At 48.3% G+C, this 26395-nt stretch overlaps 1 protein-coding gene across 3 annotated transcripts in view; it reads right to left on the minus strand.

Annotated features, from left to right (window-relative positions):
- Positions 1-26395, minus strand: part of USP54 (ubiquitin specific peptidase 54) — a 270589-nt gene that overhangs the window by 103762 nt on the left and 140432 nt on the right. For all 3 annotated transcript variants that reach the window (XM_084635210.1, XM_084635211.1, XM_084635212.1), the window contains one exon: positions 12336-12470. In XM_084635210.1, the coding sequence (XP_084491336.1) occupies positions 12336-12470 (135 nt within the window). The remainder of the gene's footprint in view (positions 1-12335; positions 12471-26395) is intronic.

Raw genomic sequence — 26395 nt, forward strand, 5'->3', positions numbered from 1 at the left:
ATACTGCTTAGGGTGATGGGAGGGACTCTCCCCTCAGTGTAGGTAATCCCCCACCTCCCACAGAGTGGTAGCTAGGTTGATGGAAGTATTCTTGGTATGGATTTTTCGGGGGGTATGGATTTTTCATACTCCTCCTGACAGACGCTGTTAAAACTAAAAACAGTTATCTACTTTTCATAACTCCTGTTCTTTGAGATGTGTTGCTCACGTCCATTCCATTCTAGGTCTGTGCAGGCCCACGTGCACAGTTGTTGGAGATTTTTGCCTTAGTGGTATCCGTACGGCTGGCTGTGGCGCTCTCTGGAGTGCCATGCTCATGTGGCGGTATATCAGGCACCACCAACCCTATGCCCTCTCAGTTCCCTCTTGCTGAAAATGCCGACAAAGAGGCAGGAGGGTGGGTAATGAAATCAACATGAGCAACACATCTTGAAGAACAACAATTACGAAAAGTAGATAACCATTTTTTCTTCGAGTGCTTGCTCCTGTCGATTCCATTGTAGGTGACTCACAAGCAGTACCAATGGAGGCGGGCTCGGAGTTCATGGTCTTGCAGCACTGTTCTGCCAAAGCCAGCGTCTTTGTGAGCTTGATGTGTAAGTGCATAATGAGATGCGAACATGTGGATGGACAACCAGGTCGCAGCCCGCCAGATTTCTTGGATTGGCGCCTGTTCCAGGAAGGCTACTGATGACACCTGTGCCCCTAGCCAACTGAGCCGTCACGATCGCCGGCGGGGGCACCTGAGTCAACTCACAACAGTAGCAGATGCAGGCCATGATCCATGACGATATTTTCTGGGCAGATAGTTATTGGAGACTTTTGCCTTAGTGGTATCCATAGGGCCAGCTGTGGCATCCTCTGGAGTGCCACGCTTATGCCACGGTATATCAGGCGCCGCCAGCCCTGCGCCCTCTCAGTTCCCTCTTGCCAAAAACGCCGACAAAGGAGCAGGAGGATGGGTAATGGAATGGACGTGAGCAGCACATCTCGAAGAACAACAGTTACAAAAGGAAGGAAACCGTTTTTTCTTCTTCGAGCGTTTGCTCATGTCAATTCACTCTATGTGAAGCCAGCGTCATCCCAGGTCCGCTGGGTAAGTTCATAGTGGGATGTGAAGGTATGGACCGACGACTAGGTGGCCGCCCTACAGATGACCTGGATAGGCATTTGGGCCAAAAAGACTGCCGAAGAGGCCTGGGCTCTGGTAGAGTGGGCGGTGATGATTGCTGGGGAGGCAACTTTGCTTGATCATAGCAAAAGAGAATGCAGGCAGTGATCAAGGTGGAAATTCTCTGAGAGGAAACAGGTTGACCTTTCATCCTGTCGGCGACAGTGACAAATAATTGCGCCGACTTGCAAAATGGCTTGGTCCTTTCAAGGTAGAAGGCCAGAGCCCTCCAGACGTCCAGGGCATGTAGCCTGCATTCCTCCTCCGACTTATGTGGCTTCAGAAAGAAGACCAATAAGTAACTTAGGAAGAAGAGAGCAGGAAGTCAAAGGCTCGAAGGGGAGACCCGTGAGACATGACAGTACCAGATTCAAGTCCCATGGAGGAACAGGATCCCTGACTTGTGGGTAGGGGCTCTCCACACCTATCACTGGCTGTGATATCCTGAGACAAAACCGACCTGCCTTTGAGTGGTGGGTGGAAGGCGAGATGGCTGCTAGATGGACCTTGATGGATGAAAGCAACAAGCCCTGAAGCTTGAGGTGCAGGAAGTAGTCTAGAATGCTCTGCAACGGGGCTCGCTTGGGACAGACCCCCTTATTTGCCATCCAGCAGGTGAATCACTTCCATTTGGCCAAGTAGCTGGCCGTGGTGGAGGGCTTTCTACCGCACAACAGGACTCGCTGGACCTTGGACGAGCACTGCCTTCTTGTGTGTTTAGCCACACAGCAGCCAAGCTGTCAGACGAAGCACCGCCAGGTTCGGGTGCAGGAGACTGCTGTGGTTCTGGGACAACAAGTCCACCCTGAGTGGCATCTGGAACAGGGTCACCACCGAGAGGTCTAGCAGCGTGCTGAATCAGTGATGGCGTGGCCACGCTGGCGCTATGAGGATGACCTTCACCCTGTCCTGCTTGATCTTCATGAGGACCCTGTGCAGAAACAGCACAAGAGGGAAGACGTACATCAGAGCCCCCGATCATGGGAGCAGGAAGGCATCCGACAAGGATCCCCGGCCCCTGCCCTGGAACGAGCAGAAGACCTAGCATTTTCTGTTCTGCCTGAACACGAATAGGTCCACTTGGGGAGTTCCCCACCTGTGGAAGATAGAACTGACCACCTCCAGGTGAAGGGACCACTCTTGGGGAGATGAGAATGTTCTGCTGAGGCAATCCACCCAAGTGTTCCTGGGCCCTGGGAGGTGAGCAGCCGCAAGATGGATGTTCATGCTGCAGGCAAAAATCTCAGAGCCAGAGTGCTTCCTGCCATAAGGCAGATGATCTGGCTCCCTCCTGCTTGTTGATATAGAAGACCGTGGCCACATTGTCTGCTAGGACCTGAACCACCCCACCTTGTAAGTGAGGCCGAAAGGCCTGGCAGGCTAGGCGAACCACCCTGAGCTCCCTGACATTAATGTGCAGGGACAAATCGCGACTGGACCAATGGCCTTGAGTACTCAAATCACCCAGAACCAAAGCGTCGGAGATGAGAGTCAGTCACCAATGAGATTGGGGCCGCAAAGGGGACTTCCTCCAGCACTGACATGGGGTCTTGCTACCAGGTAAGAGACAACAGTACGCCGTCTGGAATCCTGATCACCTGGGTCCATACTGTGCTGGTTGGGGACATAGACCGACACTGGCCACACCTGCAGGGGCCTGAGACAGAGTCATGCATGCCAGACCACATAAGTGCATGCTGCCATATGACCCAACAATCTCAGGCACATGTGGGCAGTAGTGAATGGTTGGGCATGCAGAGATGAGACGAGGTCCACCATGGCCTCGGGGAGGAAGGCTCTGGCTCAAGCGGAGTCGAGTACCGCCCCAATGAACTCTATGCATTGCACTGGGGTGAGGGTTGACTTTTTTTCGTTTATTATCAGGCCCAAGTCACTGCAGGTGGAACAGACCAGATCGAGACGCCTCCACACCTAATCTGAGGACCGGATGCTTATCAACCAGTTGTCGAAGCACAGGTACTTTTTGACTCCCTGACATCGCAGGTAAGTGGCCACTGGTGCTATACACTTCGTGAAAACTCTCAGGGCTAACGAGGGACCAAAGCGCATCGCTGTGACCTGGAAATGGCGCTGGCCCAATGTGAAACAGAGGAAACGTCGGTGCCCCAGGAATATAGAAATAGGGAAACACACATCATTTAAATCGAGGGCGGCATACCAGTCTTCCAGATCCAGGGAGGGGATGATGGAGCCCAGGGAAATCATATGAAACTTCAACTTTTTGAGAGATGATTTGTTGAGGTGGCACAGGTCTAGGGTAAGTTTGAGGTCCCCTTTTGCCTTCGGAATGAAGTAGTAATGGGAGTAAAATCCTCTCCCTTCCATGTCCTGCGGAACCCTCTTCCACTTCCCCTAGGCTCAGGAGGTTTTTGACCTCCTGAACAAAGGGTTGCTCGTGAGAAGGGTTCCTGAAGAGGGATGGGGAAGGAGGATAGAAGGGTTGGTCAGCTACAAACTGCAGCATATAGCCTAACAAGACTGTCGAGCACCCAGAGGTCCAAGGTGATATTGGACCAGGCTGACCAGAAAGGGTGGAGGCAGTTGAGGAAGATGGGGAACAGATATGGTGAAGTGACTGGGGCATCATCCTCGGACACACCCTCAAAATGACTGCTTCTGGCTGCCTTGATCCCAAGAAGGAGCAGGCTGGGCAGGTGGACGAGACGTTGCTTAAACCCCGTCTTTGTCCTTTTCGTAGGAGCCGGAACGAGGGGTACCCCAAGACCTCGACAACGGTGGAGGCAGAGGGGGACAGACCAGCTTTCTGGCCTGCTGAGGAGTCTGTAGGCCTAAGGAGCGGAGGGTGGCCTAGGAGTCTTTAAGGCCCTGTAACCTAGCATCAGTCAGCTCCAAGAAGAGCCCCGTTCCCTCAAAAGGGAAATCCTGGAGGGTGGATTGCATCTCCTGGGACAGCCCAGAAGTCTGTAACCAGGAGCTACGCCTCATGGCTATTGCAGAGGCGACCACCCTAGATGCCGAGTCCATGAAGTCCCAGGCCATCTGGAGGACACCCCTGGCTACCACCCTCCCTCTTCTGTGAGAAAGGCGAACTCCTGTGGGAGGCTCTCTTTGAACTTGCCAATAGAATCCCACAGGTTAGAATAGAATATCAGGGTTGGAAGGGACCTCAGGAGGTCATCGAGTCCAATCCCCTGCTCAAAGCAGGACCAATCCCCAACTAAATCAAACTGTATCTTCCAAGTAGGGCCTGATAGGTAGAGACCCTAAATTGGAGGCTTGTTGTTGAATATTTTTTTCTGCCAAATAAGTCTAACCTCTTGGCATCTTTATTTTTGGGGTGCCACTCACCTGACCCTGCCTGTCTCTGTAATTGATGGCAGATACGACCAGGGACCCTGCAAGAGGGTGCAGGTATAGGAATTCAAACCTGATATTTGTCTGAATCGGTAACCGACAATTGGTCCGAGGGGGGCATTGGCATGATCGGCATGCCCCAAGCACTCCAATAGGGCAATTGCACTGGCCACCGGCCCTGCTGCCAGGATGGCATTGCGGAGGTGGACACAACCTCAGGAGCCCTGTCACAGCGGTGCTGTCTCAGAGAGGGGCTGAACTCCCTCTCTGTGCCAGAGGAATCCTCCTCTGGTGACCGCAGCGGGGCTGTGGACACCTGAGTCTGGTGGCTAACCATCACTGTGGATGAACAGAACCTTGAATAGGCAGATTGGTGCTGGGAGTAGGGGGATCAGCACCACATTGCGGAACGTACCTGTGGTCTAGGTGATGGCAATTGACATCGTGGAGATAGTTGGCAGAAGGATGACCAGTGCCAACCACATGGTGACCGGCACCTCCCTCTGGATGAGTCTCGTTGAGAAGGCAGAGACCAGGAGTGAAGTGCCAATAATCTGAAGCAGTGAACCAGTGACCTGGGGTGTGGTCACAAAGAGCTCTACCTCGGCTCTGGAGACTGGCGGCGTTCACTCACCTTCTGAGAGGCTTTCTGAAAGGCTCCTTGTAGGGAGCCTTTTCTGGGTCCATCGCAGCATGCAGTGCCAGCTGCAATGGGAAGGCATTGACTCTGCCATGAGTGTGGGTCCCTTACTGCTCCCTGGAGATGGTGACGGATCCCCGGGGGAGGGGGTAGGAGGTCCCCTAGGGGATGTACCTCATGTAGCTCCTGGGTGGGCAGGCAGCCATAACAGGGTCCTTTACCCAATGCCCCATGGGCCTTCTTGCTTGGTGCTGGGTCCCGCTTTTTTTACTTCTTTACTGGCAAAGGGGAATGGTGCCAAGTAGAGCCTGGTGCTGGGGGTGCACAACGCACTGAGACCAAAGTACTGGGAGTTGAATCCAGCTGGGACGGCTCCAAGGCTAGGCGGAGAGCAGCCTCCATGAGGAGGGCTCTCAAACGGATGTTGCATTCTTTTTGTGTCCTGAGACACAAGTTCTTACAGATTCAACACTTTTCTTTTATATGCAATCCCCCCAAGCACTTCAGACAGCTGCCATGGGGGTCACTAACAGGCATAGACCTATTATAGTCAGAGCACGGATTAAAATCCGGAGACCAGGGCATGCTCTGCCTGGGGCAAAGTCCCCATGGGACCCTAACTTACTAACTACAGCGAAGAAGGAAACTACTGACCACTTGCTAGGCAAGAGAGAGAGAGACACTCCAACCAACATTAGGGTAGGGATAGGATACAGAGGGACCTAGACAAATTGGAGGATTGGGCCAAAAGAAATCTGATGAGGTTCAACAAGGACAAGTGCCGAGTCCTGCACTTAGGACGGAAGAATCCCATGCACCGCTACAGACTAGGGACCAAATGGCTAGGCAGCAGTTCTGCAGAGAAGGACCTCGGCGTGACAGTGGAAGAGAAGCTATATATGAGTCAACAGTGTGCCCTTGTTGCCAAGAAGGCCAATGGCATTTTGGGATGTATAAAGTAGGGGCATTGCCAGCAGATCGAGGGACATGATCGTTCCCCTCTATTCGACATTGGTGAGACCTCATCTGGAGTACTGTGTCCACTTTTGGGCCCCACACTACAAGAAGGATGTGGAGAAATTGGAGAGAGTCCAGTGAAGGGCAACAAGAATGATTAGTGGTCTGGAACACATGACTTATGAGGAGAGGCTGAGGGAACTGGGGATGTTTAGTCTACAGAAGAGAAGAATGAGGGGGGATTTGATAGCTGCTTTTAACTACCTGAAAGGTGGATCCAAAGAGGATGGTTCTAGACTATTCTCAGTGGTAGAAGAGGACAGGACAAGGAGTAATGGTCTCAAGTTGCAGTGGGGGAGGTTTAGGTTGAATATTAGGAAAAACTTTTTCACTAGGAGGCTGGTGAAACACTGGAATGCGTTACCTAGGGAGGTGGCAGAATCTCCTTCCTTAGAAGTTTTTAAGGTCAGGCTTGAAAAAGCCCTCGCTGGGATGATTTAGCTGGGGATTGGTCCTGCTCTGGGCAAGGGATTGGACTAGATGACCTCCAGAGGTCCCTTCCAACTTTGATATTCTATGGTAACCATCATGCATAGGCTCGACCCCCTCTGCCTCTGGCCCCACCCCAACTCCACTCCTGCACCACCCCCTCCCACCTCCATTCCAACCCCAACTCGGCCCCCTCCAGGCCCCTATTCGACTCTTTCTCCAAATCCCCGCCCCGCCTCTTCTCCGCCTCCTCCCCTGAGCACGCCAAGTTCTAACTCCTCCCCCCTCCCTCCTGGAGCTTGCTACAGCTGTTTGGTGGCGGCAAGCGCTGGGAGGTAGGCGGAGAAGTGGGGATGTGGCACACTGAGGGGAGGAGGCGGTGTAGCCAGCCAGCCAGCCCCCCCCGCCCCCCCAAAACCAGCATTGCTGGAAACACAGGAGGAAGCTGGAACAGGGCACTTAACATATATTCCAGCACAGCCTTTGAAGCTGTGAAAGCACAGGTGTGCTGCTACAATGTGCCTCTGGGAACAGATACAACGATTAAGCTCACAGCAGGCAGAGGCCCTGTGACAGACATGGCTCTTAGCCCCTACTAAATAGCGTGATGCACACACACCAACATCCTAGGTGGGAAAATATTTACCCTGATAAAAGAAATGTCCAGTAGTCGAAACTTATTGTTTCTCTCCCTTGCAAGTGTAAACTACTCTTGCGAAAGCTGGCGTCACCCCGACAGACCAGCCTCAATTTGGCATAAGAAAGGAGAAAGAGAATAAAGGAGTACAGAGGTATAAGTAGGGGACCTACAGCAACATGATTTTTGAGTGCTTTTCACTATCTATCTGCTGGTCAGATAAGTGACAGCCTCCCAAGGCTTCTGCAGCTAAGAGGGTCCCTACGCCTTGTCCCTTATTCGTCTTTCCGCGGAATTGAGTGACCAATCCTGGCTTGGCACCGCTGGAATCGAGAGATGCAAGGAGGGTAAGAAGCACTCACACCTGATCTCCTATCTTTAGTGTACACATATTTTGAAATAGAGCTCTATACTTTGTTTTCTTTCTTTGGGATTGTGGCTTCAGTTTTGTAACTTGTTTGTGTGTGTAACATCTCTACATTTAAATAAGTAGGCACTAGCAATTTTGTAACCACATGATTAGAATCTAGCTTAATAAATTTTGGTAACCATTTATGCATAAGCCTGACTTGTTTTCTCTGGTTTACTGTAAAGCAGCCAACACAATTAAAGAACCTCAGCCGTTTTGGCTCTAAAGCCTGGCCATTAGGTGAGAGTACTAAGAGCCTAGCGTTGAGTTGTGCCGCCTCCACGGGGCAAACTCTTGGGGCACCTGTCAGTCAATCCTGGCTGCCCGCTGCGAAGGAGCTCTGAGCTCTAGCAGTTAAAGTCACGGGTGTGGAGAGGCTCTTAGTGCTGCCATTGGGGCACCTGTCAGTCAGTATTGACTGCCTGCTGCGAAGGTGCTCTGAGCTCTAGCAGTTAAAGTCACGGGTGGTTAGGACCTTGGGACATCCGTCAGCCTAGCCCGGGCTGCCCGCCGCGAAGGGACAGTGCGTCCTAGCGGTTAAAGTCACGGATGGTATAAACGGGCATAGCTGGCACCTCACCAAACATCCTTGGCCGTCGGCTAACAGGAGGTGAGGTGGGGAGCTTGGCTGCCAGTTGGTGCAGAGCAACCACTAATTTTTCCCCATGGTTGCTCCAGCCCCAGAGCACCCACGGAGTCGGCACCTATGCCACCATGGGTGGTAAGAAGGAACTGAGAGGCAGTAGGGCCGGCAACTCCTGATATACTGACACATGAGCGCAGCACTCCAGAGGGCACCACAGCCGAACTATGGATACCGCTAAGGCAAAAGTCACTGACAACTGTGCACGTGGGCGTGCACACATCTAGAATGGAATGGACATGAGCAAGCACTCGAAGAAGAATCTAATTTGCTAATGTAGACCAAGCCTTAGCCGTATCTACAGTGGGGGTTAGATTGACCTAATTATATCACATAGGGCTTGTAATTTTTCCAAGGCCTAAGCAATGTAGGTAGGTCAGTCTAATGTTTAGTGCAGACCAGCCCTAAAGCTCAGTCTACACTAGCACTTATGTCATATAACTACGTTGCTCAGGAGTGTGGAAGGTCCAAAATTCTGAGCGATGCAGTTGTACCAACCTAACTCTCAGTGTAGAGAGCGTTATGTCGAAGAGAGGGCTACCGCCTCTCAGGGAGGTGGAGTACATACGCCAACAGGAGACGCCCTCGCATCGGTGTATGTAGCATCTTTTCTGAAGTGCTACAGAGGTGCATCCACTTCAGTGCAGCAGTTTAAGTGTAGACAAACCCTAGGAGTGGCCTTTTTTTTTTTTTGGTTAGGTTCGCCACGAGTTTTCAAAGATAATGGCCAGTGGCTCTGCAATCACAGCCGCCAATTCCTTCAGCACTCTCGGATGCAACTCGTCCGGCCCCATGGACTTGTGCACGTCCAGCTTTTCTAAATAGTCCCTAACCGCCTCTATCTCCACAGAGGGCTGGCCATCTCTTCCGCATTTTGTGATGCCCAGCACAGCAGTCTGAGAGCTGACCTTGTTAGTGAAAACAGAGGCAAAAAAAAGCATTGAGTACATTAGCTTTTTCCACATCCTCTGTCACTAGGTTGCCTCCCTCATTCAGTAAGGGGCCCACACATTCCTTGGCTTTCTTCTTGTTGCCAACATACCTGAAGAAACCCTTCTTGTTACTCTTGACATCTCTGGCTAGCTGCAGCTCCAGGTGCGATTTGGCCCTCCTGATAACATTCCTACATGCCCGAGCAATATTTTTATACTCTTCCCTGGTCATATGTCCAACCTTCCACTTCTTGTAAGCTTCTTTTTTATGTTTAAGATCCGCTAGGATTTCACCATTAAGCCAAGCTGGTCGCCTGCCATATTTACTATTCTTTCGACTCATCGGGATGGTTTGTCCCTGTAACCTCAACAGGGATTCCTTGAAATACAGCCAGCTCTCCTGGACTCCTTTCCCCTTCAAGTTAGTCCCCCAGGGGATCCTGGCCATCCGTTCCCTGAGGGAGTCGAAGTCTGCTTTCCTGAAGTCCAGGGTCCTTATCCTGCTGCTTACCTTTCTTCCCTGCGTCAGGATCCTGAACTCAACCAACTCATGGTCACTGCCTCCCAGATTCCCATCCACTTTTGCTTCCCCCACTAATTCTACCCGGTTTGTGAGCAGCAGGTCAAGAAAAGCGCCCCCCCTAGTTGGCTCCTCTAGCACTTGCGCCAGGAAATTGTCCCCTACGCTTTCCAAAAACTTCCTGGATTGTCTATGCACCGCTGTATTGCTCTCCCAGCAGATATCAGGAAAATTAAAGTCACCCATGAGAATCAGGGCATGCGATCTAGTAGCTTCCGTGAGCTGCCGGAAGAAAGCCTCATCCACCTCATCCCCCTGGTCCGGTGGTCTATAGCAGACTCCCACCACTACATCACTCTTGTTGCACACACTTCTAAACTTAATCCAGAGACACTCAGGTTTTTCTGCAGTTTCGTACCGGAGCTCTGAGCAGTCATACTGCTCCCTTACATACAGTGCTACTCCCCCACCTTTTCTGCCCTGCCTGTCCTTCCTGAACAGTTTATAACCATCCATGACAGTACTCCAGTCATGTGAGTTATCCCACCAAGTCTCTGTTATTCCGATCACGTCATAGTTCCTTGACATCACCAGGACCTCCAGTTCTCCCTGCTTGTTTCCAAGGCTTTGTGCATTTGTATATAAGCACTTGAGATAACCTGTTGATCGCCCCTCATTCCCAGTATGAGGCAGGAGCCCTCCCCTCACAGACATTCCTGCCTGTGCTTCCTCCCGGTATCCCGCTTTCCCACTTACCTCAGGGCTTTGGTCTCCTTCCCCCGGTGAACCTAGTTTAAAGCCCTCCTCACTAGGTTAGCCAGCCTGCTGGCAAAGATGCTCTTCCCTCTCTTCGTAAGATGGAGCCCGTCTCTGCCCAGCACTCCTCCTTCATGGAACACCATCCCATGGTCAAAGAAACCAAAGCCTTCTCTCCGACACCACCTGCGTAGCCATTCGTTGACTTCCACGATTCGACGCTCCCTACCTAGGCCTTTTCCTTCCACGGGGAGGATGGACGAGAACACCACTTGCGCCTCCAACTCCTTTATCCTTCTTCCTAGAGCCACATAGTCCGCAGTGATCCGCTCAAGGTCATTCTTGGCAGTATCATTGGTGCCCACGTGGAGAAGCAGGAAGGGGTAGCGATCCGAGGGCTTGATGAGTCTCGGCAGTCTCTCCGTCACATCGCGAATCTTAGCCCCTGGCAAGCAGCAGACTTCTCGGTTTTCCCGGTCAGGGCGGCAGATAGATGACTCAGTCCCCCGGAGGAGAGAGTCCCCGACCACCACCACCCGCCTTCTCCTCTTGGGAGTGGTGGTCGTGGGTACTTCCCCATGGCCTCCTCCCAACACCTTCTTTATCCTCACCATAGGACCTTCCTCCTGGTGTCTGGTAATGTTTGTACTCCTCCATCCTCCAACAGTATGCGTTCTCACTCTCAGCTCCTAGCGCCTCTTGCTCCCAGCTTCTTACACGTGCACCACAAACTGAAGTGAGCTCCTTTTTAAACCCAGGTACCCTGTCTTAATTGATTCTAGCAGCTTCTTGATTGGCTGCAGGTGTTCTAATCAGCCTGTCTGTCTTAATTGTCTCCAGAAGGTTCCTGATTGTTCTGGAACCTTCCCTGTTACCTTACCCAGGGAAAAGGGACCTACTTAACCTGGGGCTAATATATCTGCCTTCTATTACTCTCCTGTAGCCATCTGGCTCGACCCTGTCACACTAGGTATTTATATGGCCCCATTTCCATAGTATCTGAGAGCCTCACACTCTAGTGTATTTATTCTCAGAACATCCCTGTGAGTTAGAGAAGTGATATTATTCTTATGTTACATATGGCAAACAGATTTATTTTGCAAACTCAGCAATGTTCTTTTAATTTTTTATTTTAAAATTCCTTCCGAGTTGGAAATACAAACCCACCCACACCCTGGCCCCCTATGGCCAAGTTTGCAAACTGCCTACAATGTATTCTGATGGGAATCTCTTGCTGCGGTGGAACCATTCAAAGGGGATGGCTTGTAAGACTAGGTGCTCCCATACAGCTCAGATGCTGCATATTAGCAGCTGTCTAATTAAAAACACATTTTAAAGTTGCTACATGACAGTCTGATCTCAGAGTTACATGAGCATCCCAACTTTACATACCTAGGCCAGATGTCTGGCAAGAAGCTCAACACAACTAAGAGTTGTCATAGGAGGAAACTATTGCCCCCTTCGGTCAAGAAAGTTACTCTCTTGAAGCTCTGGGCATTCTATCCCAATTTGTCACAATTTTGCAAACAAGGAGTTCTCCACATAAGCCTTGTCCAAACAACATTTGAAACGGTCAGCAGCAACTGAGCACAGTTTCAGCTACAAAAACGAAGAGGGACTGTGTTTCCATTTCTCATTCATTAGCAATGGTCCCCAACAAAAACACACACCTGAACACTACAAACTTTGGGACTCAGGACCACCTCTCTTTTATAATACATATAATACAGTCCCTATACACACGTGGCTATGAGAATCAAAATAATTTAGTGTGGTGTTTTCTATACACCCCTGCAAAACTGGCCAGCTACCCGTATAATTGTGATACACAAACAGCATACTCACAAAACATTCAGCAGCATCATCCATGATGCCCAGCTGGAAGCGCTGCTCATCCTGAAAGGTCTTTGCAAGAGCACTGCGTAGGGCATCAGAGGGCAGTACTTTCTCACTGCTACATTGGAACTGATTGAAGATACCCTGGTGGGGAAAGAGAAAGAAATGTCATCTTTATGGTTATGATAGAAATATTACATATTCCCAGCTGGTTTACTAAGCTTTGGGAGGTAAACATAAAATGAAAGAAACTTCTAAATCTAATTCTCCACTTAGGCCTGGTCTACACCAGAAAATTAGATTGGTTTAACTATGTCAGTAAAATCCACACCTGAGTGATGTTAAGCCAACCTAAATCCTTGTGTAGACAGCACTAGATTCAAGGAAGAATTCTTCCGCTGACCTAGTTACTGCCTCTCAGGGAGGTGGATTGCCTACTCCCATGAGAGAACTCCTCCTGTCAGCATCAGTAGTGTCTACACTGAAGCACTACAGTGGCACAGTGCTTTAAGTGTAAATAAACCTTTAGTATCAATTAATCTGCTCTGTTCCCTCCTGTTCAAGTTCAAATTTCTTGTCTTCATCTTCAAGGCCCTTATGTTACTCTGCTCCATTTCCTTCCTAATTTCTTATGTCACATCAAACCACAACCTTCACCAACTGTCAGCCTCAAACTTTACTCATCCTTTTCTTGCACAATTCTCCTCATGCTTTCCCACACAATTTACAAGACATGAAATACTACCCAGTTCTGGTCCACTAGGCCACCACTCTAATAAGAAAGGCCATACCAGATCAGACCGATGGTCCTTCTAGTCCAGTATCCCATCTCTGACAACAGCCAAAACGAGATGATTCAGAGAAAGGAACCTCTAAGTGGGTGATTATGGAATTATATGAACACACGGGAAATTTCTTCCTAATCCCATCAGAGGTTGTCTTATGCCTGAAGATTGAAGGTTTGTGGGTTTTTTAAATCCAGTCTAATGTAACTGTGCATGTTTTCATTACCCATATAAATGTTCAATCCTTTTTTGAATCCTGCTAAGCTCTATTCTTCAGTGATATTTTGTGGCTAGGAGTTCCAAGGGATAGGTATGTGTTGTGCAAAAAAAGTCTCTGTCAGTTGTAAATTTACCGCCTTTCAGTTTTATTTGAAGTCCTCTTGTTCTAGCATTATAACAGAGTAAGTAGGAGTGACTAGTTTATCTTCTCCAGACTGTTCATTATTTTGTACATTTCTAACACGTCCTTTCTTTGGGTTGTTGGGTTTAGTGTGCAAGTGTGGGGTGGTGTTGATGGCCTGACAGACAGGATGATTTGGTGGTCCCTTCTGAGCTTGAACCCTGACTATTTGGCATAATATTTTTAGTATCCTTTTCCATACCACTCCTTACGTAGCCTAACTTTTGTTTTTGCTTATTTTGTCTGCTGCTGCACACTCAGCAGCAGCTTTCCTAAAGCTGTCCAAATGACACCCAGGTCTTTTTCCTGAGTGGTCAGTGCTGAGAACCCAGCAATGTGCATAAGTAGTGCCAGTATGTATTATTCCTTCCAATCTGGGTTACACTGAGTTTACCAACACTGAATTTCACCTGCCATCATGCTGCCATTCACATAGCTTTGATAAGTCCCTAGGAGGCTCCTCATAGTTGTTGCAGCATTCCCTTTATTTGTATCCCCCCTAAGAACTCACTTTTTCAATTATGTTCACAAGAAAAGAGTCAACAGTAGTTAAGTAAGATCAGGCCCGCTGATTGGGGGGTGGGGAGGGCAAAGGGGGCCACTGCTCAGGGGTCTGGGGTCTCTGCACGCTGTCCCCACCCCAAGCACCAACTCCACAGTTCACATTGGCTGGGCAGTGGCAGGCAGAAACCGCCCTGGAACCACCGCCTAGGAGCTGCTACAGAGGGGTGTGCCGGTCGCTTTCGGGAGCCACTCAAGGTAAGTGCTGACCCCCTGACCTGCTCCTGCACTCCAACCCCCTGCCCCAGCCTAGAGCCTCCACCCAAACTCCCTCCCAGAGCCCGACCCCGCACCCAAACTCCCTCCCGGAGCCCGACCCCGCACCCCCTCCTGCACCCAAAATCCCTCCCAGACCCTGCAACCCTTTCCACAACTCAACCCTCTACCCAAGCCTGGTGAAAGTGAGTGAGGGTGGGGGAGCGCGAGTAATGGAGACAGGGGGGATGGAGTGAATGTGGGGGGGCTCGGACAAGGGACGGGATGGGGCGTGGTCTCAGGGAAAGGGCAGGGCACGGCAAGGGTCTTTGGGTTTGCACAATTAGACAGTTGGCAACCCTACCGGGTGGGCATGTAGAAGCCCTGGCCGTGTCAGAAAAGCGCAGCTGGCAGCTCGCTGGGCATGAGCCAGCGCAGGTGCAGCACCACCCAAATGTCAGGCAAACCATGTCCACATGGGCACCCATTGATTGTTCTGCCCTAGGATCTGGTATTGCTGTCAGCGGGCTTGAGTAAAATCAATCATTCCCAATTAAAAATAGCATTATTAAACTAGCCAAATAAGTGGAGAATGGAGGGGCCTGAAGTTGCCAGATTGCTTTGTTTGCCCAGCTAGCATCACACGTCTAATTCCTGTGTGCATACCTTTAAAGAAGATCTATAATCATTTTGTCCCCTGTGCCACTTCTTGCCATTAATTACAGACAGCTTTTCCCCAGCACTGAGATGCCGCATGCATTGGACATGGACTGTCTATATCTTATTTATTTTCCAAGTTTAATTACTGTTATTGGTCTCTATATTATTGTCATTTCCATGAGCTGGTGAATTGGGATAAAGTTTGCTAAGCCCTGCAATCTTGGGTGCTTTCAGGGAACTAAGAAATTGCAACACAAAGCCTCTTATGTTAACAGTAACTGGTTCCTGTGTGCTACTCCTGCAAAGAGCAGAGGAGATCGAATTACACCTCATTCCCTTCATTCCCTATGACACACTGTACCTCAAAGTAGCACCCTGTAACCACCATATTCACCATTTGTATATGGTTGTGATATTTCATAAAAAAGCACGCTATGTACGGTACCTTATGAAACATCACAATCTGCTGAAACTCATTGTTCTGTCAAAATATGTATACGTTAATGTGTAGGAAGTTATGAGATTTTGCTATATGGTTGTTATTGAAATATGTTGTGAGTTTGGGAGACGCCCACTGCTAGCACTTCAATGACTAAGGTGGTGACACACACCCAAATGGGTGTTAAGCAACCATCACGTGCCATTGACCAGCAAGGGAATTTTAAACATGAGAGTTGCAATTCTGCAAGAGACAGTTGTGCAAGTACCACACAAGGAGGACTGCTCAACTTTGTGACTCGGCAAGGCCTACCAGGACACGTCTGGGCCAGTGTTTTTCCTGGGACATGAACTGACTGTGTAAAATCAGGGACAGCAGTATCACGGGACCGTCTCTCTCCTCTCCCACCTACACTGAAGGCAACAAGATTGCTGGGAAGACAAAGGCCTGGTCTACACTGGGGGGCGGGGGAAATCGATCTAAGATACGCAACGAGAATAGCGTAGCTGAAATCAACATATCTTAGATCGACTTAGAATCACTTACTTCACGTCCTTGATGGCCGCCGCTTCCCCGCTTCCGCCTCTCGCCGTGGTGGAGTTCCGGAGTTGATGGCAGAGCTATCGACTTATCGCGTCTACACAAGACGCGATAAATCGATCCCCGATAGATCAATCACTACCCGCCGATCCGGCGGGTCATGTAGAAGTGGCCAAAGACTTTCAACTGAAGAAACTGGTCCCAGGCTGAGAAGGAAATTCAGCCTGTGTATTAAGAACTGTAACCTGCCTGAAACATCAGGTGGGATGAGAAAGGCTGTTTAATTCAATTCTTGCTTAGTCTGAAAGTTTAGGATTTAGACTGTGATTTTATTTTTATTTCTTAGGTAACTATCTCCGACTTTTCTGCCTACCACTTATGATCACTTAAAATCTTTCTGTAGTTAATAAACTTATTTTAATGTTTTATCCTTACCAGTGAGTTTGTCTGAAGTGCTTAGGGAATCTGCTCAGATTGCAATGGTTGCTGAGTGTCCACTATCCTTTGACGATGAGCAAACTAATTAATGAGCTTCCATTGTTCAAAAGAAGGTCTTGAGCAGTGTAAGGCAGTACATTTCTGGGGTGCAAGGCTGGAAGGATTTGCTCGTGTTTTCCTGTGTATGGTTCATGAATGGTTTAGAGAACATTCATGCAAGTTAGCTAGATGTGTCTCCGCATGTTGCTGAGTGAGTGATAACAGCACCTGGAGGGGTTTGCTGCTTGTCACTAGCAAAGCATTGTGAGAGACAGCCCATGCTGGAAAGTTTCCACAGTTCCAGGTTGTAACCTGGGATCCCATCACACCCTACAATCCTGCTTCCACCTCTCTCAAAGAGCAATCATATTCTCTTTGCAGAACACCAAGAACATTTAGTACAGAAGAAGAGAGTAACACATTATAGTTCCACTAAACATACCTGTAACTGGGATTTCTCCAAAAGCAAACAAAGATCTGGTAGGACAATGTAAAGGGAGTGGGAGAGTAAATAAGGTTGATTTCTTGATGCAGTTTCCAAACAAATACTAACTGGGTGCATCTGTACTTAAAGTTTTTGCACTGTTGGTGTGGCACCAGTGCAGTTCCCTTAGCAGCAGCCATGTTGAAAATGCCAGTGTTGACAGGGTTGGGCACTACAGTAGTAAAAATGCCTTTGCCCTGTTGATACTATTATTTATTATTTGGTATTGTGGTAGTGCCTAGGGGCTCATTCAGGGTATGTCTACATTGGAATGTAAGCCCAGGGTTTGAACAAAGGCTCAAGCCTAACCCCCCTTCTGTCTAAACACAAATTGTGCTAACCCAGGGCTCAGACTGAGGACCTCATGGGAGCTGAGGGTGTAAGTCTGAGTCAAGCCAGGACCCAGGGTTCAAGCCCTATTACTTTGCTGTAGAGATGCAGTCTTATGGGGGTCATGCTCTCGGAGTCTGCCAAAAGACTTCCAAATCCCCACAGGCTGACTTTCTTCATCCTCTGGAAAGCCAAGTTTGGGGGACAGTCAAGTTTTCTCACACCACATTATGAACAAAGGGCAGCCACATTTTGGGAGGGCGCTGGAAGTCTGGGATATGGGTGGTTGGACTTGGGCCTGCATTATGCAGTGTAAACGCTGGAGCTCCAGGTTGGGGTCTGTGATAAATAAAGTGGTGGGGTAGCTCCCGTTTATGGACACCCAGCCAGCCATTTAGCTATAAAATTCCTTTTAGTGGCTGTTCTCTGCTTGCTTTACCTGTAAAGGGTTAACAAAGTTCCCCAGGTAAAGGAAAAGGAGTGGGCACCTGACCAAAAGAGCCAATGGGAAGGCTAGAACTTTTAAAAATGGAGAAAAAACTTCCCTTTGTCTGTCTGTGTCTGTTATTCTCTGGAGAAGGAGACACGGAGCAGCAATGCTATAAGCAGGAATGCTGTGTAAGGCTTCATCAGATAATGCCTAGAATTACTTATTTGAAACCCCACAAATGTATAAGTAAATTAGGAATGTTTAGCTAGATGCAATCAGGTTTATTTTTTATTATTTTGGCTTGCGGATCTCCTCTGTGCTAACCCCAGATGCTTTTCTTTTGCTTGTAACCTTTAAACTGAACCTCAAGAAAGCTACCTTAATGCTTAATTTTTGTAATTGTTTCTTTTAAGATCTAGCAAAAAGCCGAAGTTCCAAATGTATTTTCCCCCCTCTTTTCTTTTCTTTTCTTTTCTTCTCTTTTCTTGTTTTTGCTGCCTGTGGGGGAACAGGCCTGCAAAGGGATCAGCCTGCAAAGCCAGGGAGTCCAACAAACCGTTTATTTTGTTTTCTTTTCTATATGTGTGGCAACAGAATAGCTACGCTAGAGTAGGGCAGCCCTGTGCATGAGGTTGAGGTCAGGCACCAAAACCTTAGAAAAACCAGTCTTCCCAAAGCAGCACACCACAGAGAATACAGACCCAGATTAAGCCCAGACATCCAGCTTCATGACGGAAATGAACGGGGACTCCCCAGGACGGAAGGGATAGCCCTCCCCCAACCGAGATCCCAGTGCCAGGAGGGAGGGAGGGAGGCCTTTAACTCAGGCCAAGTTCTAACTGAGGCATAAAGGAATTTCTACCTAGAGATGAAGCGCTTGGAAGTGGAGAACGAGCGCTTGGAGGTGGAAGCGGAGGAGAGAACAGAGGCAAAGCGCTTGGAGGCAGAGTTAGAGCTGAAGCGCTTAGAGCTGGAAAGGGCTAAGCTGGGTCTACCAGGTAACCCTAACAGTCCTTCTCCAGGTGCCACTCCCCATTCCAAGAAATTCCCCACATACGAGGTATGCGATGATATAGAGACCTTCTTAGAAAATTTTGAAAGGGCCTGCCTTGGATACAACATCTCTACAGACCAGTATATGGTGGAACTGAGGTCGTAGCTCAGTGGACCCTTAGCAGAGGTAGCAGCTGAAATGCCTAAAGAACCCACGAACAACTACGAACTTTTTTTTTTAAAAAGGCCAGAATTAGAATGGGGCTAACACCTGAGCATGCCTGTCTGTGGTTCAGAGCCCTAAGGTGGACGTGGCATTTTCCTGACACGCCTATCACATCATAAAAAATTGGGATGCCTGGGTATCAGGAGCAAGTGTTAAGTCTCTGGAAGATCTCTCTCTCCCAATGCAAATGGAGCAGTTCTTAGAGGGTGTTCCTGAGGAAACAGAAAGGTACATCCCCGATGGGAAGCCCAAAACTGTAATCGAGGTGGGGGAGATTGGAACCAAATGGATGGAGGTGGCGGAGAAGAAGAAAGCTAGTAGCAGTTTGAGAGGATATCAGAAGGGGCAACCCGAGACGACACCCCACCACTGGGGTCATCCCAAAGCCCCATTTTGCAAAGAGGAGCCCTCCACACAGCCAGGGAGATCCCAGATGCCCTCTCATCCCACCACCCCACTTTCCAACCACCCAACTTGCCCCAGCTCGCAGTCAGCTGGGCGATGCATTAAATGTAATGAGCTATGGCATGTAAAGGCCATCTGCCCCAAGAGCACCAGCTGACTGCAGCTCATCACCTCGGAGTCCCACCAAGAACCTTCAGGCCCAGATGCCTCACAAATACCACCAGAGCAAAGGGAAACTGTGAGTGTGAGCGGGAGGAAGATTACTGCGTGGAGAGACACTGGTGCACAGGTGTCAGCTATCCACCAAACCCTGGTGGACTCCAAATTCATCGACCCAGAGGCCCAAGTGCAAGTGCAACCTTTTAAGGCCACCTCTTAACTTGCCTACAGCCAGGTTTCCTGTCCAGTACAAGGGCTAGTGAGGAATATGGACTTTTGCAGTCTATGACGATTATCCAATTCCCATGCTGCTGAGAGAAGACTTAGCCAACCATGTGAAGCTAACAAAAAGGGTGGGGATTGTTACCCGCAGCCAGGCTAAATAGGCCTCCACACTTAACTCCATTCCTAAGCCTCCTACAGGAGCCAAGCCAGAGGTGGTGAAACGAGTCTATGGCAGCAGTTGTAAATCCAGTTCCTGGAACCCAGCCAGAACCAGCCCAAGGATCAGAGCTGGCGGAGCAGTCAGCACCAGAGCCCATGCTTCCAACCCTGCCAGAGTCAGGGGAGGCAGCACCAAAGGGTGTCACAGAGCCTGCACCTACAGCAGCAGCTAAACCGGAGCAAGAGGCTCAACTGGAGCCTGAAATACCACCTAGTACACCAGCAGAGAGCGGTTCACAGACAATGGAAACAACCCCATCACCTACGTTGCTTCCAGTGGGACCAAGCCCAAGTCCACAACCCAGTGAGGAACTAATGTCTCCAGCATCAAGGAAGCAGTTCCAGACAGAGCAGGAAGCGGATGAGACACTCAAGGGAGCTTGGATGGCGGCATGGAGCGACCCACCACTTCTCAGCTCTTCTAATAGGTCCAGGTTTGTTATAGGAGAATTCTTATATGAGGAGACCCTTTCTGGTGTGCACAAGGATGATTGGCATCCTCAGAGACAGTTTGGTAACTCCAACTAGGGGACAGCTCTTGAGCTTAGCCCATGATCACCCTAGTGGCCATGCTGAGGGGGAACAGGACCAAAGACCTTTTAGGGAAGTCATTCCACTGTGAGGGGATTGGCAAGGATGTTTCTACCTATGTCTGGTCTTGTGAGGTGTGCTAGAGGGTGGGAAAGCCCCAAGACCAGGTCAAGGCCCCTCTCCAGCCACACCCCATCATTGAGGTTCCATTTCAGCATGTAGCTGTGGATATTCTGGGTCCTTTCCTGAAGAAGACACCCAGAGAAAAGCTGTATATACTGATCATCATGTATTTTGCCACCCGATGTCCGGAAGCAATAGCTTTAAGCAACACCAGGACTAAAAGCATGAGCCAGGCATGGTCAGACATTTTTGCCAGGGTAGGTTGGCCCTCTGACATCCTTACAGATTCGGGAACTAACTTTCTGGCAGGGACCATGAAACGTCTTTGGAAAGCTCATGGGGTGAACCACTTGATTGCCACCCCTTACCACCATCAAACAAATGGCCTACTGGAGAAGTTTAATGGGACTTTGGGGGCCATGATATGTAAATTCGTGAATGAGCACTCCAATGATTGGGACCTAGTGTTGCAGCAGTTGCTCTTTGCCTACAGGGCTGTACCACATCCAAGTTTATGGTTTTCACCCATTGAACTCATTTATGGCCATGAAGTTAAGGGGCCACTACAGTTGGTCATGCAGCAATGGGAATGGGTTACATCATCTCCAGGAACTAACATTTTGGACTTCCTAACCAACCTGCAAAACACCCTCAAGGACTCTCTAGCCCTTGCTCAAGAAAACCTACAGGATGCTCAACAAGAGCAAAAGGCCTGGTATAATAAACATGACCGAGAGCGTTCCTTCAGAGTAGGTGACCAAGTCATGGTCCTGAAAGCGCTCCAGGCCAATAAGATGGAAGCATCGTGGGAGGGGCCATTTATAGTCCGAGAGCGCCTGGGAGCTGTTAATTACCTCATAGTGTTCTTAAACCAAACCCTAAAACCTAAAGTATAGCATGTTAATTCTCTAAAGCCCTTTTATTCCTGAGAAATCAAGATTCTCCCATTTACAGCCCAGGAGAAAGACAATGCTGAGTGGCCTGAAAAAGTCTACTATGAAGGAAAAAGCAATGGTGGTGTAGAAAAGGTGAGCTTTTCCATCACCCTTGGGCTTAAGCAGTGACAGCAAATCCAGGAGCTGTGCACCAGCTTCGCGCCAATGTTTTCAGCCATCCCAGGACGGAGAGAATGGTTATTGACACAGGTTATGCTCACCCAATTAGAGCCCAACCCTACCGGATGGCTCCTCAAGCCAAAACTGCAATAAAAAGGGAAATCAAAGACATGTTACAGATGGGCCTCTCAGAGTGCATGGGCCTCTCCAGCGGTTCTGGTTCCCAAACCAGATGGGGAAATCTGCTTTTGTGTGGACCACCATAAGCTAAATAATGTAACTCATCCAAAAAACTATCCAATGCCACCCAGAGATGAGCTATTGGAGAAACTGGGTCGTGCCCATTTCATCTCAGTCTTAGACTTAAATGAGGCGTACTGGCAAGTGCCGCTAGATGACCGAGCCAAGAAAAGGCCCGCCTTCATCACCCATGTAGGGTTGTATGAATTTAATGTGCTCCCTTTCGGACTGCGAAATGCATCCACCACTTTCCAGAGACTGGTAGATAACTTTCTGACTGCATCTGGGTAATTTGCAGTCACCTACCTTGACGATATGGCTATCTTCTCTGATTCATGGGCAAAACACCTGGAGCACCTCCAAGTTGTCTTCCAGCACATAAGGGAGGCAGGATTAACAGTTAAGGCCAAAAAGCATCAAATAGGCCTAAACAAGGTAACGTACTTTGGACAGCAGGTGGGTCAAGGTACGATCAACCCCCTACAAGCTAAGGTAAATGCTATCCAAAATTGGCCTGTCCCTAAATCAAAGAAACAGGTCCAATCCTTCTTGGCCTTGGCTGGATATTACCAACGATTTGTACTACACTACAGCCAATTTTCCACCCTACTGACAGTCCTGACCAGGAAAAGACAGCCAACTGCCGTTCAGTGGACTAAAGGCTGTCTGACATTTCTCAACCAGCTTAAGGCGGCCCTTACATCTGAACCTGTACTGAGGGCCCCGGACTTCGACCAACTATTTGTCATAACCAGCGTCCGAGCGTGATATGGGAGCAGTTTTAATGCAGGAAGGACCAGATCAATAATTCCAACCTGTCGTGTTTCTCAGCAAAAATCTTTCTGAGTGGGAAAGCCACTGTTCAATCTCAGAAAAAGAATGTTATGCCATTGTGTATGCTCTGGAGAAGCTACGCCCATACATTTGTGGACGGCGGTTCTACCTGCAGACTGACCATGCTGCACTGAAGTGGCTTCACACAGTCAAAGAGACTGACAAAAAACTTCTTTGGTGGAGTTTAGCTCTTCAAGACTTTGATTTTGAGATACAACACATTTCAGGAGCCTCTAAGAAAGTGGCTGATGCACTCTCCCGGGAAGGTTTCCCAGAATCAGCGAGGTAAAAATGTCCCTGCATTCTAAGTCATTGTAATCCTTAAAATGTAAAAAGTACAGTTTAGTTCTTCATGTAATTGTTAGAAAATTAGAGGTGCATGTATCTTTTTAACTCTGTTTACTAAACGTCCAGGAAGAAATCCCAGCCAGTGTGGACCCAACCTGACCCGACCCAGGCTGGCCAGCACCATCTGTGATTTGGGGGGCGTGTGATAAATAAAGTGTTGGGGTACCTCCCGTTTATGGACACCCAGCCAGCCAGTTAGCTATAAAATTCCTCTTAGTGGCTGTTCTCTGCTCGCTTTACCTGTAAAGGGTTAACAAAGTTCCCCAGGTAAAGGAAAAGGAGTGGGCACCTGACCAAAGGTCAGACTTTGACTCCCTCAGGGAACTGATGGGCAGGATCCCCTGAGAGAACAACATGAAGGAGAAAGGAGTCCAGGAGAGCTGGCTGTAGTTTAAAGAATCCTTACTGAGGTTGCAGGAACAAACCATTCCGATGTGTAGAAAGAACAGTAAATATGGCAGGAGACCAGCTTGGTTTAACAGTGAAATCCTTGCTGATCTTAAAACACAAAAAAGAAGCTTACAAGAAGTGGAAGATTGGACAAATGTCCAGGGAGTATAAAAATATTGCTCAGGCATGCATGAGTGAAATCAGGAAGGCCAAATCACACTTGAAATTGCAGATAGCACGGGATATTAAGAGTAACAAGAAGGGTTTCTTCAGGTATGTTAGCAACAAGAAGAAAGTCAAGGAAAGTGTGGGCCCCTTACTGAACGAGGGAGGCAACCTAGTGACAGAGAATGTGGAAAAAGCTAATGTACTCAATGCTTTTTCGGCTCCTGTCTTCACGAACAAGGGCAGCTCCCAGACTACTGCACTGGGCAGCACATTATGGGGAGGAAGTGACCAGCCCTCTGTGGAGAAAGAAGCAGTTCAGGAGTATTTAGAAAAGCTGGACGAGCACAAGTCCATGGGGCCGGATGTGCTGTATCCGAGGGTGCTAAAGAAGTTGGTGGATGTGATTGCAGAGCCATTGGCCTTTATCTTTGAAAACTCATGGCGATCGGGGGAGGTCCTGAATGACTGGAAAAAGGCTAATGTAGTGCCCATCTTTAAAAAAGAGAATGAGGAAGATCTGGAGAACTACAGGTCAGTCAGCCTCACCTCAGTCCCTGGAAAAATCATGGAGCGGGTCCTCAAGGAATCGCTTTTAAAGCACTTAGAGGAGAGGAAAGTGATCAGGAACAGTCAGCATGGATTCACCAAGGGCAAGTCATGCCTGACTAATCTAATTGCCTTCTATGACGAGATAACTGGCTCTGTGGATGAGGGGAAAGCAGTGGACATGTTATTCCTGGACTTTAGCAAAGCTTTTGATACGGACTCCCACAGTATTCTTGCCAGCAATTTAAAGTAGTATGGACTAGAAGGTGCCACCTTACAGTCCATTCACCAGCAGCAGAAGGTTGATTTTCTTTTTTGGTGGTTTGGGTTCTGTAGTTTCCACATCGGAGTGTTGCTCTTTTAAGACATCTGAAAGCATGCTCCACGCCTCATCCCTCTCAGATTTTGGAAGGCACTTCAGGTTCTTAATCCTTGGGTTGAGTGCTGTATCTACCCTTAGAAATCTCACATTGGTACCTTCTTTGCGTTTTCTCAAATCTGCTGTTAAAGTGTTCTTAAAACGAACATGTACTGTACTGGGTTATCATCTGAGACTGCTATAACATGAAATACATGACGGAATGCAGGCAAAACAGAACAGGAAACATACCATTCTCCCCCAAGGAGTTCAGTCACAAATTTAATTAACGCATTATTTTTTTAACTAGCATCATCAGCACGGAAACATGTCCTCTGAAATGCTGGCCAAAGCATGAAGGGACATATGAATGTTTAGCATATCTGGCACATAAATACCTTGCAATGCTGGCTATAAAAGTGCCATGAGAACGCTTGTTCTCACTTTCAGGTGATACTGTAAATAAGCAACTGTCAGCAGTATCTCCCGTAAATGTAAACAAACTTGTTTGTCTTAGCAATTGGCTGAACAAGAAGTAGGACTGAGTGAACTTGTAGGCTCTAAAGTTTTACATTTGAGTGCAGTTATGTAACGAAAAAAATTCTTACACTTTTACGATAAAGAGATTGCACTACAGTACTTGTACGAGGTGAACTGAAAAATATTTCTTTTATCATTTTCACAGTGTAAATATTTGTAATAAAAAACAATATAAAGTGAGCACAGTACACCTTGTATTCTGTGTTGTAATAGAAATCAATATATTTGAAAATGTAGAAAAACATCAAAAATATTTAATAAATTTCAATTGGTATTCTATTGTTTAAACAGCAGGGTGACCAGATGTTTTGATTTTATAGGGACAGTCCTGATATTCGGGGCTTTGTCTTATATAGGCACCTATTACTCCCCACCCCTTATCCTGATTTTTCACGCTTGCTATCTGGTCATCCTATTTAACAGCGTGATTAATCACAATTTTTTTAATCACAGTTAATTTTTTTTTAGTTAATAGCTTGAGTTAACTGTGATTAAATCAACAGCCCTAATTTTTACATTAAGCAGCAAAGGCTCACACATCTATTCTATGCCATTTAACAACATATTTAAGCACCACAGTGTCAAACTACACAGTTGCGCATTGTCCGTGTGGACAGGAGGAAGAAGTTACTCACCTTGTGCAGTAACAATGGTTCTTCAAGATGTGTGTCCCAATGAGTGCTCCACTGTAGGTGTGTGTGCGGCCCCATGCTGCTGATTGAAGTATTTCAATAGCAGTCCGTCCCACATGCACCGCTCCCCACCTGTCACTAGACTAGTCAGTGTGCATAGGCATTTCCTCCTCAGTTCCCTCTCTACCACAGAATCAACCGGTGGAACTCTGAAATAGAGTGTTGTACAAGCACCTCAACCAACCTGTCAAAAATGCCATTTTGAGCTTGAGGGCTGAGACAAAGTTGGTTGTGGTTTCGAGTGCTTCCACTTGGGGAATCTTGATTTCTTTCTCTGTGGCTAATAGGATCTCTGTGACGACCACTGAGGCATGTACTGCGATGACTGGGACTTAAACGACGGCTGAGGACTGTATTTTCTCTTGTAGGCCGGTGTGCATATCCCTAGGGAACGAAGAATTGTCCGAGAATCCTTCAATGTGCGAAGAGATGTGTCTGTCTTTTCAGTGAACAGCTTCATTTCCCTCAAAGGGAAGGTCTCCGCCATGATTAGGACCTCTTTAGGGAAGCCGGACAACTGCAGCCACAAAGCCCTTCTCTCAACCACAGCTGTGGAATTTGAATGTGCTGCCATGTCTGTCGCATATAATGTGGACGGGAGAGACGTTTTCACCACCATCTGACCCTTGTTAATTATGGCCATAAATTGGTCTTTTGAGGAGTCTGGAGCTGATTAATAAAGGAATCTAGTTTCACATAGCTCTGGTCGTCATATT

The sequence above is a fragment of the Lepidochelys olivacea genome (genome assembly GCF_965140295.1).
Source record: "Lepidochelys olivacea isolate rLepOli2 genome assembly, chromosome: 7".
Lineage (NCBI taxonomy): Eukaryota > Metazoa > Chordata > Testudines > Cheloniidae > Lepidochelys > Lepidochelys olivacea.